Here is a 13,334-nt window from a genome sequence, read left to right on the forward strand (position 1 = left end):
TAAGGATTCTTATGAAAATTAAGTGCTTATATGGCAACAAAATATAGGCTTTAGTATGTTACGGCAAAAATACGTGATAAATAATAATAATGTTGTTAAATTTGGACTATGTCGGTACAGGTTTCAAATTTCCTTCCAAGTCCATACAACAGCTTCCTTGAAGATGGGGCTTTTCGATGAACCTCGCTTGAAAGTACAGATGCATTATTCTGCTGGGTATACGTTATCGCATTTGAACAACGGCTGAACAAAAACTATAGTCCTGGCAAGTACAGTGGGCACTACGTACTGATGGAGACTATCAACGAACTTAAGGGGGGAGGGGAAGCGCTATGAACTTTTTTAGAGCATTTCTTTATTTTATTTTCTTTAGCTTTCAACCTCCTAGAAAATATTAGTGCAAAAAATGTTTTTCGGCATTTCGATTGGAGCTGGTTGGTAGTTTCAAGTGTGATACTTTAAATTATACTTACATTTAATATTAAACTCATTTAAATATCATTTTGCATTTCTTAACGGTTGTGCGTCGTACTATTCTCGCTTCTGTTGTTAGTGATTGCAAAATTTTTTCTTTACGAAAATTTTTGTTGAGCAACTATGAATTTTCATTTTCTTGTAATAATTTTACATCACAGAGCAATTATTATTATTCTTAAAAGAATTTTTTCCTTTGTTCTTATACCTTATGTTTATGTTTATTTACTTGTTTATTCGTTCACCTGCAGCCATGATAATGGTTGCGAACTCAGCCGTTCTGACTAAATTCAAAATATTTAACATGTGAAACAATAAGCGCAGAAAAATGAAATGAAATTTGATGTAAGTAAAAAGTTTGTCTTAGTTATCTTGAAGTGAAGATTTGAAACACCCACCACCTTCTCAAGTAAATATAGAAAAATGCCAAAGCTTTTCAGTCACACTTCTTAGATAATCTCACCACTCATCTTTGACATGCCAACTTTTAGATAGATAGCTAGATAGCTGCTATAATTGTGACTATTATTGCGTTATTAGCGGAAATATTTTAACTTTTCTCCTTCTTTTTCAGTCTTTCATTTTAGCTTTTTTAGCCATTGTACGCGGAAAGTTTTTGGATGCATTATAATTTACGTCTTCATATGGTCGGACAGATATGGCTGAAGCAAGACAAAAAACCATATCTGCTGCTGATCAGGATTGTAATACGAACTGAGAAGTCCGTTGTCCAGTTCCTTTGAGTTTTTCTCTTTCCTCTTTTGAGTATAATAATAAAGGACCGGCAAGGGGATATTTTCTTAAATTTTGTTAGGCGCCCTAGCACTCGAAACTCATCAACTTAACGATAGCAATTATCGTTCATAATAGTTGTTTCTGAGACTCTGACGTAACGCGGTTTTATCGTGGTTCATCTAGCATCACGGAGAGACGGGCCCAATCACTCTCTGAATCGATCGGTATAGTAAATGGCGGCTCTACTTCAATATCTTCTGCGTATTGCAAACATCCGCACAAACCCTTCTATCGCTTGTCCCACAAGTGGTGTAATGTATAAAAATATTAAATTTCGCTGAAGAAAAGAATAAATTTTTATTCTTTACATAAAAAAAGAAAATTCAATAAAATGTTTTTTTTTTTTTTATTTTATTGAAGTAGTATCTACAAACACAAGTAATGAATGAAAATAAGAAATACGCGCTCCACTGTACTGCCGCCCAACTAACTGAATACACACATTGACAGAAGTGTGTGTCAGTGTGTGTTTTATAGTTAAGTCGTTATGTATGCTAAATAAATAAAAAATTCATATAAGTGTTTACGGTTTTCACAGTCTAAATGAAACACAAGTAAAAAAGACGAAAATAAACTAAATAATAACTTGAAAGGACTTGCTTTTATAGACGAGAGAGCGTGTACTGGTTTTTTTCCGTTTTTTTTTTTTTCATGTTTGTTTTTCTCATTTTTATTAAATGCTTATATAGACATATATATATATATATATATATAAAACAGAAAAGAGAAGAGAAAAAAATCCCTACTGACATTGAAAGAAAATTAAAACAAAAAAAAGCTGTTGTGGATATATTTCTGTTTACTTTCACTAACGAAGTGCGATGGTGTCAAGTAAAAATGTAGGCTTTGAGTGCGAAGTAAGTTGAGTTAAAATGCGAAAACCGCCTCTCTCTCTCTATCTCTATATATATATATATATATATATATAAGCTAACTTGCTGAACTGAATTTATGTTTATTTTTGCAACTGGTCTTCCACTGTATGAATCAATCTCAAACCGCTCATGCACTTTTCACTAACATTATGTGAAAATGAAACGAGTTGTTACTCGCTAGCTTTGAAATGTGTGAACTAAGTAAGTGCTTTCACTGTATATATCTATGTTTAGGTATTTTTGTACAAGCAAAACGACAGCAAATCTGCTGCATAATTGTTTCTCATTACTTTTAAAGTAATCATTACTCATTAGAATCTGCTCAGCTGTTACACTAATGTCTTACTCGGTATGAATCTGGACGATAGTCCAATAAACGTAGAGATCAAACAGATTGTGATTTTTACTTTTAACTTTTGTGTTCTCTTACTAAAAATCATATTATGTTGTAAAAAAACAAAATTTGAAAATTCCTAAAATACATTTAAAGTTTTGCAAACATTTATTAGCGACTTTGGAAAGCTACTTAAGCATTTTTTTTTTTTTTTTTTGAAAAATTCAACACGATATTCCGCGTTGATTTGATTCTTTTTCATCCGGCTATCCATATATGTGTTAAGAAATTATGAAACCGCAAACATTTTAGTGGATGCTACGATGCGTTTCTGCCTTATACCACTTGTGATATAATGGTATATTAAGTTTTTGCGAATGTATGCAGCATTCGAAAGGAAGTGTATTTGCCTCGTTTTAGAATTATTTACTGAATCGATTTAAGGAATCGGCGACAGGTACAATTTTTAAAAAATTCAATTTTTTTTTTTTTTTTATTGACGTAAATGATTCCTTAAATAGTCAAAAATTTTCAGAAATAATCAAAAAATGAGATATTTCGAGCATAACTTTAAGGCAATATGTGGGCACTTGAGAGGCTAAATGAGTTTCTCTAGGCACATACAATTTTCATCCTATTTTTGCATTACCTTTGAAATGACATTCCGCAGAAAAGTGCGTAGATTGATTTAATCATTCTTTGTTTTTAAAAGAATGCTTTTTTTGTCCGAAAATTGAGCTTTTTTCACTCGGAACACTGGCCAATTGCACAAAAATCAATATTTATTTTCACAAAATCCTATCTACTTCTTAGATAGGCATATAGATTGAATGCTTTTTTTCGTCTTAATTCAATTTTGGAATGGTTCTAGTGTTTGACATTTTTGTTTCATCTTTGCAAACCTATTAAAGGTATGCTTGGTAATCTTCTCAAGTATTATTATAGCATTTCTTCTATCCAAAAAAAAAAAAAATCGTGAAATAGTTCTTGTTTAGATTGTTACAGTGGTCTGTCTGCCCCCTTAAGCATCTCTCCCTCTTGCCTGTCTATATAATTTTATTATTCAACCTTAGAGCGGGATTTGTCAAAATGTTTCGACATTGTTGACAGTGCGTTGACCTATTTTGAAAGCGAAAGATGAACGCTATTGACAATAGCTTAGATTGGGCTATTCTTACGATCTCTCCCTATATATAATCTTCATTTGAAAAAGTTGCAAGCAAACTCTTCAAAAACGATGAACAATTTTTTGTATTTCCCAATACCAACCGATTGTAGAAAATTTACGTGGAATGCAGGATAATTTTTTAAATTCTCTCGTATGTAAAAGTTCTCTCTCTCTCTCTCTCTCTTTCTCTTTTCTGCTTTGGCAAAAGTACGCTTCTACGTCTAATTTTTAGTAATTTATGATGGAAATTGATACAAATGGATTAGTTTAGCATATAACTGCATAGGCCATATATAGATCCATTTTTCGGACCTTTTCCGATGTAAGGATTCCCAAAAAAAGTTAACCTTTTATATACCATTTTTAGTATTTTATAGCGAAAGTAGTAAGTAAAGTATTATATAAGGCGAAGTTGTATGTCCGATACCTAATGATCGGCTCTGTTCGACTACAACGTGACATGACAGCAAACTGAATTGAAAAGTAATGTAAAAATAGAATCGTTCTAAATTTACCATTTCGCGAATACAGCTTACGTAAATACTTTAAGTTTTCGAACTATTCAAAGTTGTGGATCGATTTGACGTGGGTATGACGGCCGAACGTCTGTTATGTGTTAGCAGAATTTTTACAATGAACAAAAAAAAAAAGAAGAAAATAGGATAGAAGGATGAAATGATCTTTAGTCAACACAAAAAGGTCAAGTCAAGGAATGGGCATGGTTCGGTTGTGAAAGCGCCTAGAAGACCTAAAAATAAAACAATTTTAAACTAAAACGAAGAAGCGTCGCTAACTACTAAGCTGCTGACGGACATCCAAGATTCGCTTCAAAACGAATGCCAACATACCCGTCATTTCATTTGCCGTACATATATCTTCCATATTTTAATGTGTGCTCACTGACCCTTCTATTTTAGCAGCACCTTTAACATTTGAGGTTTGCTCGCTTAAATGAAATTTTTTAACACCGAAAAAACATCGCTTGTCATATTTGTAGGGCAATAGAAGTGTAAAGCTTTATTGATAAAAACACTTAGGTGAAAGGTTTTATATGTCATTAATTATTGGGAGTATTCTCCTTACGTAAAAAGCTCGATTATTTTCCTTTTTTTTTTTTCTATTGTGGTTTTACATTGTAATATTAATAAACACCACAAATTTTTAACTTTTCATTTCGATCATTTAGGGTTAGCGTAAGTATGTTTGTTTTGTCGAAACGTTTGCAGCGTCCAGAAGGAAGCTTTAGAGAGTGTCAAATTTTGAATCAAATCACGTCTGGGTAATGTCTATGGTAAACGCTCCCTTGGTTGTATCTTCTCGATTCTTGCATGTAAGTTAATATTGAAAACGGACTAATGTGACATAAGCTAAGAGCATCTATGCTTTGTAAGTTTTAATTTACTTATTACATATAAATTACGAAAGATACAATAGCGAAATTTTTCAAGCGTATTTTCTAGGCGATCGTGGAAAACGTAAACATAGGTCAGGCACAATTTTTTGTCAACCCGTTTGCACTGTTTACACTTAGAGGGAAGCTTCAAAAACACTAAGTTATAAAGTATGTGATAAGCGGGAAGCATACACAAGCAGCGATATTAATCTCAAATCAATATAATTTGCTCGCTTGAATTAAAGTTTCCTTTCGCTTTTCATCACTTACCGAAAGGCCATCAGAATCGAATTGTAAAATATCTGTTAGTACTCTTCAGGGGTTTAATGAAGCTAAGATCAAAAATTGATAAAAATAAGTGAAATATGGATTTATTTCGCCTTACTAAACTATTAACAAGGAGTACCATTTTCTCCTTAATCCTTATGAGTAGTTTGCGCGAAGCAATTTTATGCCATATGCCCATATTGCCCTAATGCAGTTTCTCTCTACTCTTCATTGGTTTTTTAACACAATATATATGCATATATATATATATATATATGAGACTCTTCCTCTCCGCTTGGTCTCTGATTGATTTTTGGTTATTTTGGTTGATTGAAAATATAAAACCGAATTAGAAGAGGTTTCGATGGCTATGTTGGAAATCGACTTTAATAAATGTTTCGAAGACTGAGGGAAACGCTCACAGAAGCGTATTGCGTCCGTGGATCCTTCAGTAACTTTGGAATAATATTGAAGAGTTTTTGTATTATGCAAAAAGTCTTACTACTTTTTGATCGCACTCTCATCGTTTTAACCGGCGTAGATGAGATGTTTGCTTTACTCAAATGCATATTTACTTATACAAATGTCTCAGATAGGTATCTAAGCCTAATGCAAAAATATACTTTTGTATCAACTGCGCGATTCAATTTGGAAAAATGACAAGACTCGACATTAACTAAATAATATTGAGAAAAATGTAAAAAACTGCAAAACGGTCTATCACAACTCTGTTATCGATCTAGGATTTAATGCAAATATAAATACATTACTTATTCATCTACGTTCGTTTACCTCTTGTAGATGTAGCAAACGTTTCTTACTACTCAAGGTTACGCTATTACGTTTTGTTTTTATTTTTTCACTTATGTGACAATTTTGACGTGATTTATTGGCGGATTTATTATTATATCGTATAACTTTTTATCGGCAAAATTATCTTAACACTCGTAAAACAATATAATTAGGCAAATGCGACCATTAGCTACCTTACACCAATTCATCTAATTCATCATTTTTGTGAAAATACATAAAAAATTTTACCTTTTTCTTATTCTAAAGGCGTACCCTTCGTGGAAACCGTCATATTTTATCCTTTCCATTTTTTCTCTGCCGTCGCCGTATAAAGGCGATTCTCATGACAATCCCTATATATGTGGTGGTGTCTAGAAAGTAGACCTATGTCATCAGAATTTCTTACAGTTAATTTTTATGCCTAATTGTTGTTATGGATCAATGTCAGAATTAGTTCATAAAAATTAGAACTTTTGCCAACGGATCTACTATTTCGTCGGAATGGTGCAAATTTGGTTCAGTTAATTTTTTAATCAAATTACAATAATGAACTAATTTTCATTATAAAACATTAACAGTCAGACCTTTTTGGCATATAAGGAATAAATTTTCTTGGGATGGAGTTGGATGCACTATTTAGACTACGTAATCCAATTACTGCAGAACAGACATAGACAGACGGTTATGCAGACGTGTGCACAAACTTAATTTGTGGTGTCGGGTTTAATAAAATAAGAAATATTTAGTAAAACAAATCTCGTAGGACCAAATATGGGTTTTTCGATCAGACTTGCATTGGTAAGCAAAAGGAATGCCTATATATTTGTGATTAACGTAACCCAATAATGTTTGTCAGTATTCACTCTCACGCACGCTCTATTTTTATATATTTTTATATATGCCTCCCTTTGAATGTTTTTTTTTTTTTTTCGGCTTTCTCTTAATCAGATTTCTCTTCCGTACGTTGTTGGCATGCTTTTTATATCAACAACTGCATGTCGTTGTTTTGCGTTTGGCTTTTCATTCTTTTTCTTTGTGGGACGTAACGAACGTAATAAGCTGTATTATTGTAAACTGCTCACTAAGCTTGAAGCTATAGGAGTTATATTCGTTTACATTGTATTATGTATGTGCGTGCATGCACTACTAAAATATACTCATACGAGTGTGTGCAAAAAGGTATGTTTACTGTTAACAAGCTAGGGTAAAAAGCCAATAAAGGATTATGGATTATCTGCTTAGCTCTTCTTATTTGGTTAATCTGTGTTATTTTCAACTATTTTTTTGTGGTATTCTCCTAAAAGAAAAACGGATGTATACGGCTACGACTATCTTAAACCACTCGTACTTACTTTCAGAAGTACGGAGAAGTGCGGAGACGATTGCTAAAATCTATTATATATATATATTTGAAGTTTATGAGTCGGTGCGTAGGCAGGGATCGAATTTGCTTTCGGGAAGTTGTTAAAGTGCTTACATAATGCAAAAATTTTGAAAACTTGAAAATGAAAAAAAAAAATTGTTCTGAACCAAACAAATGAAAGAAAGTAATCAAATATTTTCACCATCATATAAAAATCATGGAAAATGGAGCAGAGGGATTCATAAAAAAGTATGCCTCGATTATTCGCATTCCATTGTCAAGGGAACAAAAAATTATATATTTTTTGAGATACCCTTCTCCTTTCCCAAGTTAAGTGTGATATATGTGGGAAGCGCTTCACATTTTATGTGCAGTTGCAATTCGTTGTATGCTTGTATTTGTAGTCTACTAAAACGAATTATCTTGGTTTTTTATTTTTAAGTATTTTTTTTATGATTTTTTTTTATTTATTTTTTACTTATTTAATATTTCTTGTGAAAATTTTTTTACTTATTATGGTTGGGCGTATACGATCGCGTAGACGGCCGTTTTTCAATTTTCATCTGTGGATAACGTGTTAACAATTTATGTACCAGAGATGAGGTTAGGCCTTGCGATACCTGCACCTAAACCCTTTATCAGATAATAAATAGAAAATGGATAAACGGATCAGTATCCTTCCTATACGTTGAAAAACTCTTTACCAAAATTTTCAATTTGTCGCTCTTCTACGGGAAGACAAAACTAGTATACCCTTCAATTTGCATAGGTTTTTTGCATACCATCAGCATGCATTATTACTTTGTGGTTGATGGTCTATGTTGCATGCAATTTTAACATTACTAACATTGGCCGTTAAGTCGAAACGTTTTTAACTGTTTGCAATTAACAGGAGATAATAATTTTTGGTTCTTCTGTAAAGCAATTATAACCGCAATAAATGAACGGGAAATGTTTAATTGATAGAAATTTAACACTGGAGCTGGCAACGATGTGCGATGCGTATATTTCAACTTTAGAGCTTTAATAAAATGTTTATAAAGCATACAATGCATGAGAAAGATTTAATAATTTTTACTTACTTAATTAAATGAAACGATTGTCTGCAAGCCCAGTATAAAGCAGATCTTACTCGTTACTCTAACATGTTCCATTCACTATTTACGCTTTTGGAAGAGCGGGCATTCTATTTTATATCAGACCGTGGCATTTTAAAAATGTGTGAAAAAGATATGTAAACTGAAATAATTGTAGTGTGTTTAAAATAAGCTTTTTGTTAAGAAAAAACTTAAATGAGTGAAAAATTCGATTTTAAAGCTATCAATCGAAACGTGGAAATATGAATAGTTAAGTGATAGTTTATAATTGATGTTCCTTTTCATAGACAATTATCAACTTTTGCGGACGTGGAAAACATCATACCCCGAACATCGTCGTTTGAATGCTAGAAAGTTGACTTCAGAGAAAAACATATTCTTCAAATCGCGTTATAACTATTTTATTGATACTTTGGATGCACCATAGTAGTCTTTCATTTCACAAATCTGTTGCTATGACGAAGGTGTAGCCTAAAGGCTCAGGCAATGTGACCGAAAAGCCTCCCAAGCATCTAAATTACCTGACAATTTAGTGTTTCTATATACTATATACTCTTTGCGTTACAGTATATTAAGATTGAGCTTATATATCATAGAACGCTTTGAGGTAAACCCACATCGTATTATACTAAAAAACATGATTCAGAGTCGTGCTGACTGCTTATCTGTCTGCCTCTCTCCATATGTATTTCGATGAATTTAATACATTTTGACTGAAATGATTTCCGAATGGTACACCTTTTTTTATGTACCAAAAACGATACGTCTGTTAGTATTTTATGACGAAAGTCTGTGAAAGTGGTATCATATTAATGGATAGTGGGACTCCTTCTCTTATAAGAGCTCTTATAAATAAAAGCCTTTTTAAAGCAACAAAGTACATTTTCAGATATTTTATTAGAAAGATAGGCGAAGAAGGTCGGTTGACAAACCGACTTAGAAAGTTTTAACATGTTTGTGTAAGTTGAAAATAATGCTGTCTAATTTATTTATAGAAGAATGGTTCGAATGCGTCCCTATTTAAATTATTATATAACAAGATCGATAAATTGTTCTTGATCCACGCAAGATTTTGAATCAATTTATGCAAGTTCGTCTATCCGTTCGCAGATATCTGTCTGTCCATCCCGTAAATTGTCTTCACAACCCTCGGAAATTATTTTACTACTCAAATTTCTGTATTTCATCTAAACAGTCTGTGTAGGCCAGATCGAAATTGGTAACGAATTGGTTTTCAAAGATTTTCTCCAAAGCGGATATGCTCTCTATACTGCATCCGTCATTTTAGATCCAAAATTGAATTTTCCGGTTATTTTCGTGAAACTTTCTAGCCTTTATATTTCTATGATATCAATTAATCGGCATTTCGGCAGAGATGTGAAATATTGACATAGCTGGAACGCTTCAAAATCGAATGTTTATTTCAAAGCACCTATCAGACAGACTTTCTCGTATTGCACTTGTAAATAAATAAATTTTTCTTCAACGCTTTCCCTACTATATTAATAGCAGTTGAATGAAGCCTTTTATTGCTCAAAGCATGCCGGCATTAATGCCACTCTTCAAGTCTGAATTAAATTTATGAAAAAAACAAACACTTATTTCGATAAGACGGTGAGTGGCACTTCAGAAAAACAAAAGTACTTATTTCCCCCGAGGCATATAAAAGACGCAATGCATGGTTAAAAATGCTCAATCAATCGTGTAAACAACATGTCTGCAAGTTTGAAATCTCTTCTACTCGTTGCGGCTCTGGTAATATCTGCAGTGGCTTTACCCAGGCCACCTGTTTTGGGCGGCGAAGATGCTAAAGAAAAGCAATTTCCATATCAAGTTTCCATACAAGCCGAAGGTAGTCATTTTTGTGGGGGATCTATACTCAACGAACGTTATATTTTAACAGCCGCCCATTGCATGTACGGTGCAACTGACGACGAAGAGTAAGACTTTATAACTTTAAAAATTCTATCTTCTAAGTTATATGGTTTTAGATTGGCGGCATCCTTACTAGTACGTGCTGGCAGTCTAGATAGGTCAGAGGGTGGTGATTTATTAAAAGTGAAACGCGTAGTAGTTCATGATGACAATGCCTATTTTAAAAATGATGTGGCGTTATTAGAACTTGATGAACCATTGAAGTTCTCTGATCACATTCAACCAATAGAAATGTCGAAAGACGAAGTACTATCTGGTGCAGAGGTTATCGTGTCTGGTTGGGGTCTTGCCAATAACTCCGTTCATCCCACACATTTACAATGGACTACTTTAAAGGCTCTGTCGAGGACAGAGTGCAGTCAATTCCTATCCGAAGCAACCTATAAGCTTGATAATATGATTTGCTTGGCTCATAAGGACGATCAAGGAGTATGCAAGGGTGACTCAGGGGGTGCCGGTGTCTATAATGGCAAACTGGTAGGTGTCGCTAGTTTTGTTGTAAACAGCTGTAATTCTTCATCACCCAATGGCTACGCTAGGGTTTCAATACATTATGATTGGATTGTAAGTAATATGAAAAATTGATTAACAATGAAATAAATATATGAAATAAAATTAATACAGTGCATCAAATGAACAATTACAATTACATATCATATGTGTGTATATGTATATATAAATAATCAAATTCAGGATATATCATATTAAACTTGTTAACTTCTGTGTGTTAAAGCAGAAACAGCTTATTTAAGTCTTCCATAATATGTAGCGGCTCAGATGTATTATTAATATTAGTACGTAATGGAAAGTAAAATAAATAAATAAAATATCTTTGGCTAAAAGTAAATGATCAACTCAAATAAATGGGTAAAGTCTTGAATATTTTGCCAACTGAAAATTGGTCCCTTAAATTTGTACTCAAATATTTTAGGGTATATTGAATCTTCAGGAGGCCAAAGCTTCTTGCATTCGCTTTATTTATTCAATTCACGTTAGGGATAGAGTAAAACTATTTATATTATTAGATCCACACTCGAATGAACGAGTGTATATTAATTTTCTTATTGTACATCGAGAGATACGTTTTAACGGACTGAACCGCATATTATTGTTGCAAACCTGCCATCTTTTCCGTTTTCACCTTTGTAGTACATGTGATGTAGGGTATAGGAATTCAAAGCATGCCTGAGCTTCGTAGAATAAATGAACGTAGAACCGTAGAGACTGATAAGGGATAAATGTAATTAAAATATACTTTAATAGAACTCGAAATTTCATATCAAGTAAAGGTTGACTATTAAGTACGCTACACCTGATATAGTTCTTCACTTAAATTTCACTGCATTCCAATTTTAATATTTTATGATGAAGCTTAGCCATATGTTATTGAAAAGTAAGCTTTCCATAAGAATCCTTTTAAGAGGACACTATCAAACATGCTTATTGTTTTATAACCAAGTGTATACAGAAGAAATTTGAAAAGATGGTGGAAACATTAAAAGTGGTCAATTTTTCCCGTCTAACCATTACGTCCAAAATTCATATGTAACTAAAATGGTGCCTGTAAGCAAACGGTGCCTTTTGCAAGATCGTACCTGTTGCAATACTTCCCTTCGGATATGATAGTGTAAAGCGAAGTATCAATGTACACAACGATGAAATTCAGCAAAATAACAATTTTCTCTTGAGTGTTATTGAGTTATTCAGTGTATACAGACGCTAGTCATTGAATCCTCAAAATTGCGCTTTCGACATCCATTACTTTTCTTATTTGATTTCAAGAAATCTGGTGCATCAAACAATTTTAGAAGCTTATCGGGATGCTGTTTCGCCATATTCCATAATTGTCGCTTTTGATTTTAACCGTTTAAAAGTGGTGACCATAAAGACAATGAATTGCAAGGCTTATTGGACGAAAACCTAGCTACAATTCTGAAAGAACTTTGGAACAGCTTATCAGTTGACGAAACAACTGTTTCTAGATGCACATACATACGATCCAAAAAAAAGATCCAAAAGGAGGAAGAAGGCAAACATACGAATTGACTGCATATGCCATTTTCAACATCACGGTTTCATGGCTTTGGAGGCGTATTGTGATGGTGTGGCGAAAGGTGGATCTGCCGCGATAATCCCAAGCGCGAAAAGTCATGGAGCCAATAGATTCATTCACAACAACACCGAAACTGTACATTAAAACTGTACATAAAATTGTTACTGCATATGTCTACCGATGTTAATTGAACAAATTAAATGATGTGTTGTTGCGAAAAAGACAAGCAACAGCGTCTACCATACGCAAAGTCATTCTCTTACACGGACAATGCGCGACCACAAGTTGCAAGAGTTGTCAAGGATACATTGGTGCAATTTGAATGAGAAGTTTTGCCGCATCCACTGTACTCATGAGGCATAGGGCCTGCTGATTACTACCGGTTCCTATCGATGCAGCGTAGCTTGGCTAGCACACGGTTTCGAAATGCTGAAGAAATGCAAAATTGGGTCGATGCGCGCTACCATACGATGGATCGCTACCAAACCACACAGTTCTTCTTACGGCACGGTATCGTCATGTTGTCAGAAAGATTGGAAAAATTTATAGGAAATGATGGAAAATATTTCGATTAACATACATTATAGCAATTTTTCTCAATTAATGCCTCCTTCAAGTGAAAAATTGATCGAAATACATGCAAGCATATAAAAATATATAATATATCTAATAATGGGTAGGAACAACGATTGGATGTACGATTCGTCTTTGCGAAATACCACAACGGCTTCTTTCGATTGCCCTCTCAAATGAAGAACTACAATTCCCAAAATATTTAACGGACCTTT

The 13,334-nt window shown here is 33.5% G+C and overlaps 2 protein-coding genes across 3 annotated transcripts in view; one reads left to right on the forward strand and one right to left on the reverse strand.

Moving 5' to 3' along the window:
* LOC119644699 (hemicentin-1) overlaps positions 1–13,334 on the reverse strand; it is a 162,622-nt gene that overhangs the window by 78,765 nt on the left and 70,523 nt on the right. The gene's annotated exons all lie outside the window — the stretch shown is intronic.
* On the forward strand, positions 10,120–11,391 carry LOC119644762 (chymotrypsin-1-like). The gene is made up of 2 exons (XM_038044489.1): positions 10,120–10,498; positions 10,550–11,391. The coding sequence occupies exons 1-2, from the start codon at positions 10,272–10,274 to the stop codon at positions 11,076–11,078; spliced, it is 756 nt and encodes a 251-aa protein (XP_037900417.1). The 5' UTR covers positions 10,120–10,271; the 3' UTR covers positions 11,079–11,391.

Source organism: Glossina fuscipes, unplaced genomic scaffold (genome assembly GCF_014805625.2).
Source record: "Glossina fuscipes isolate IAEA_lab_2018 unplaced genomic scaffold, Yale_Gfus_2 0, whole genome shotgun sequence".
In the NCBI taxonomy this organism is placed as follows: domain Eukaryota; kingdom Metazoa; phylum Arthropoda; class Insecta; order Diptera; family Glossinidae; genus Glossina; species Glossina fuscipes.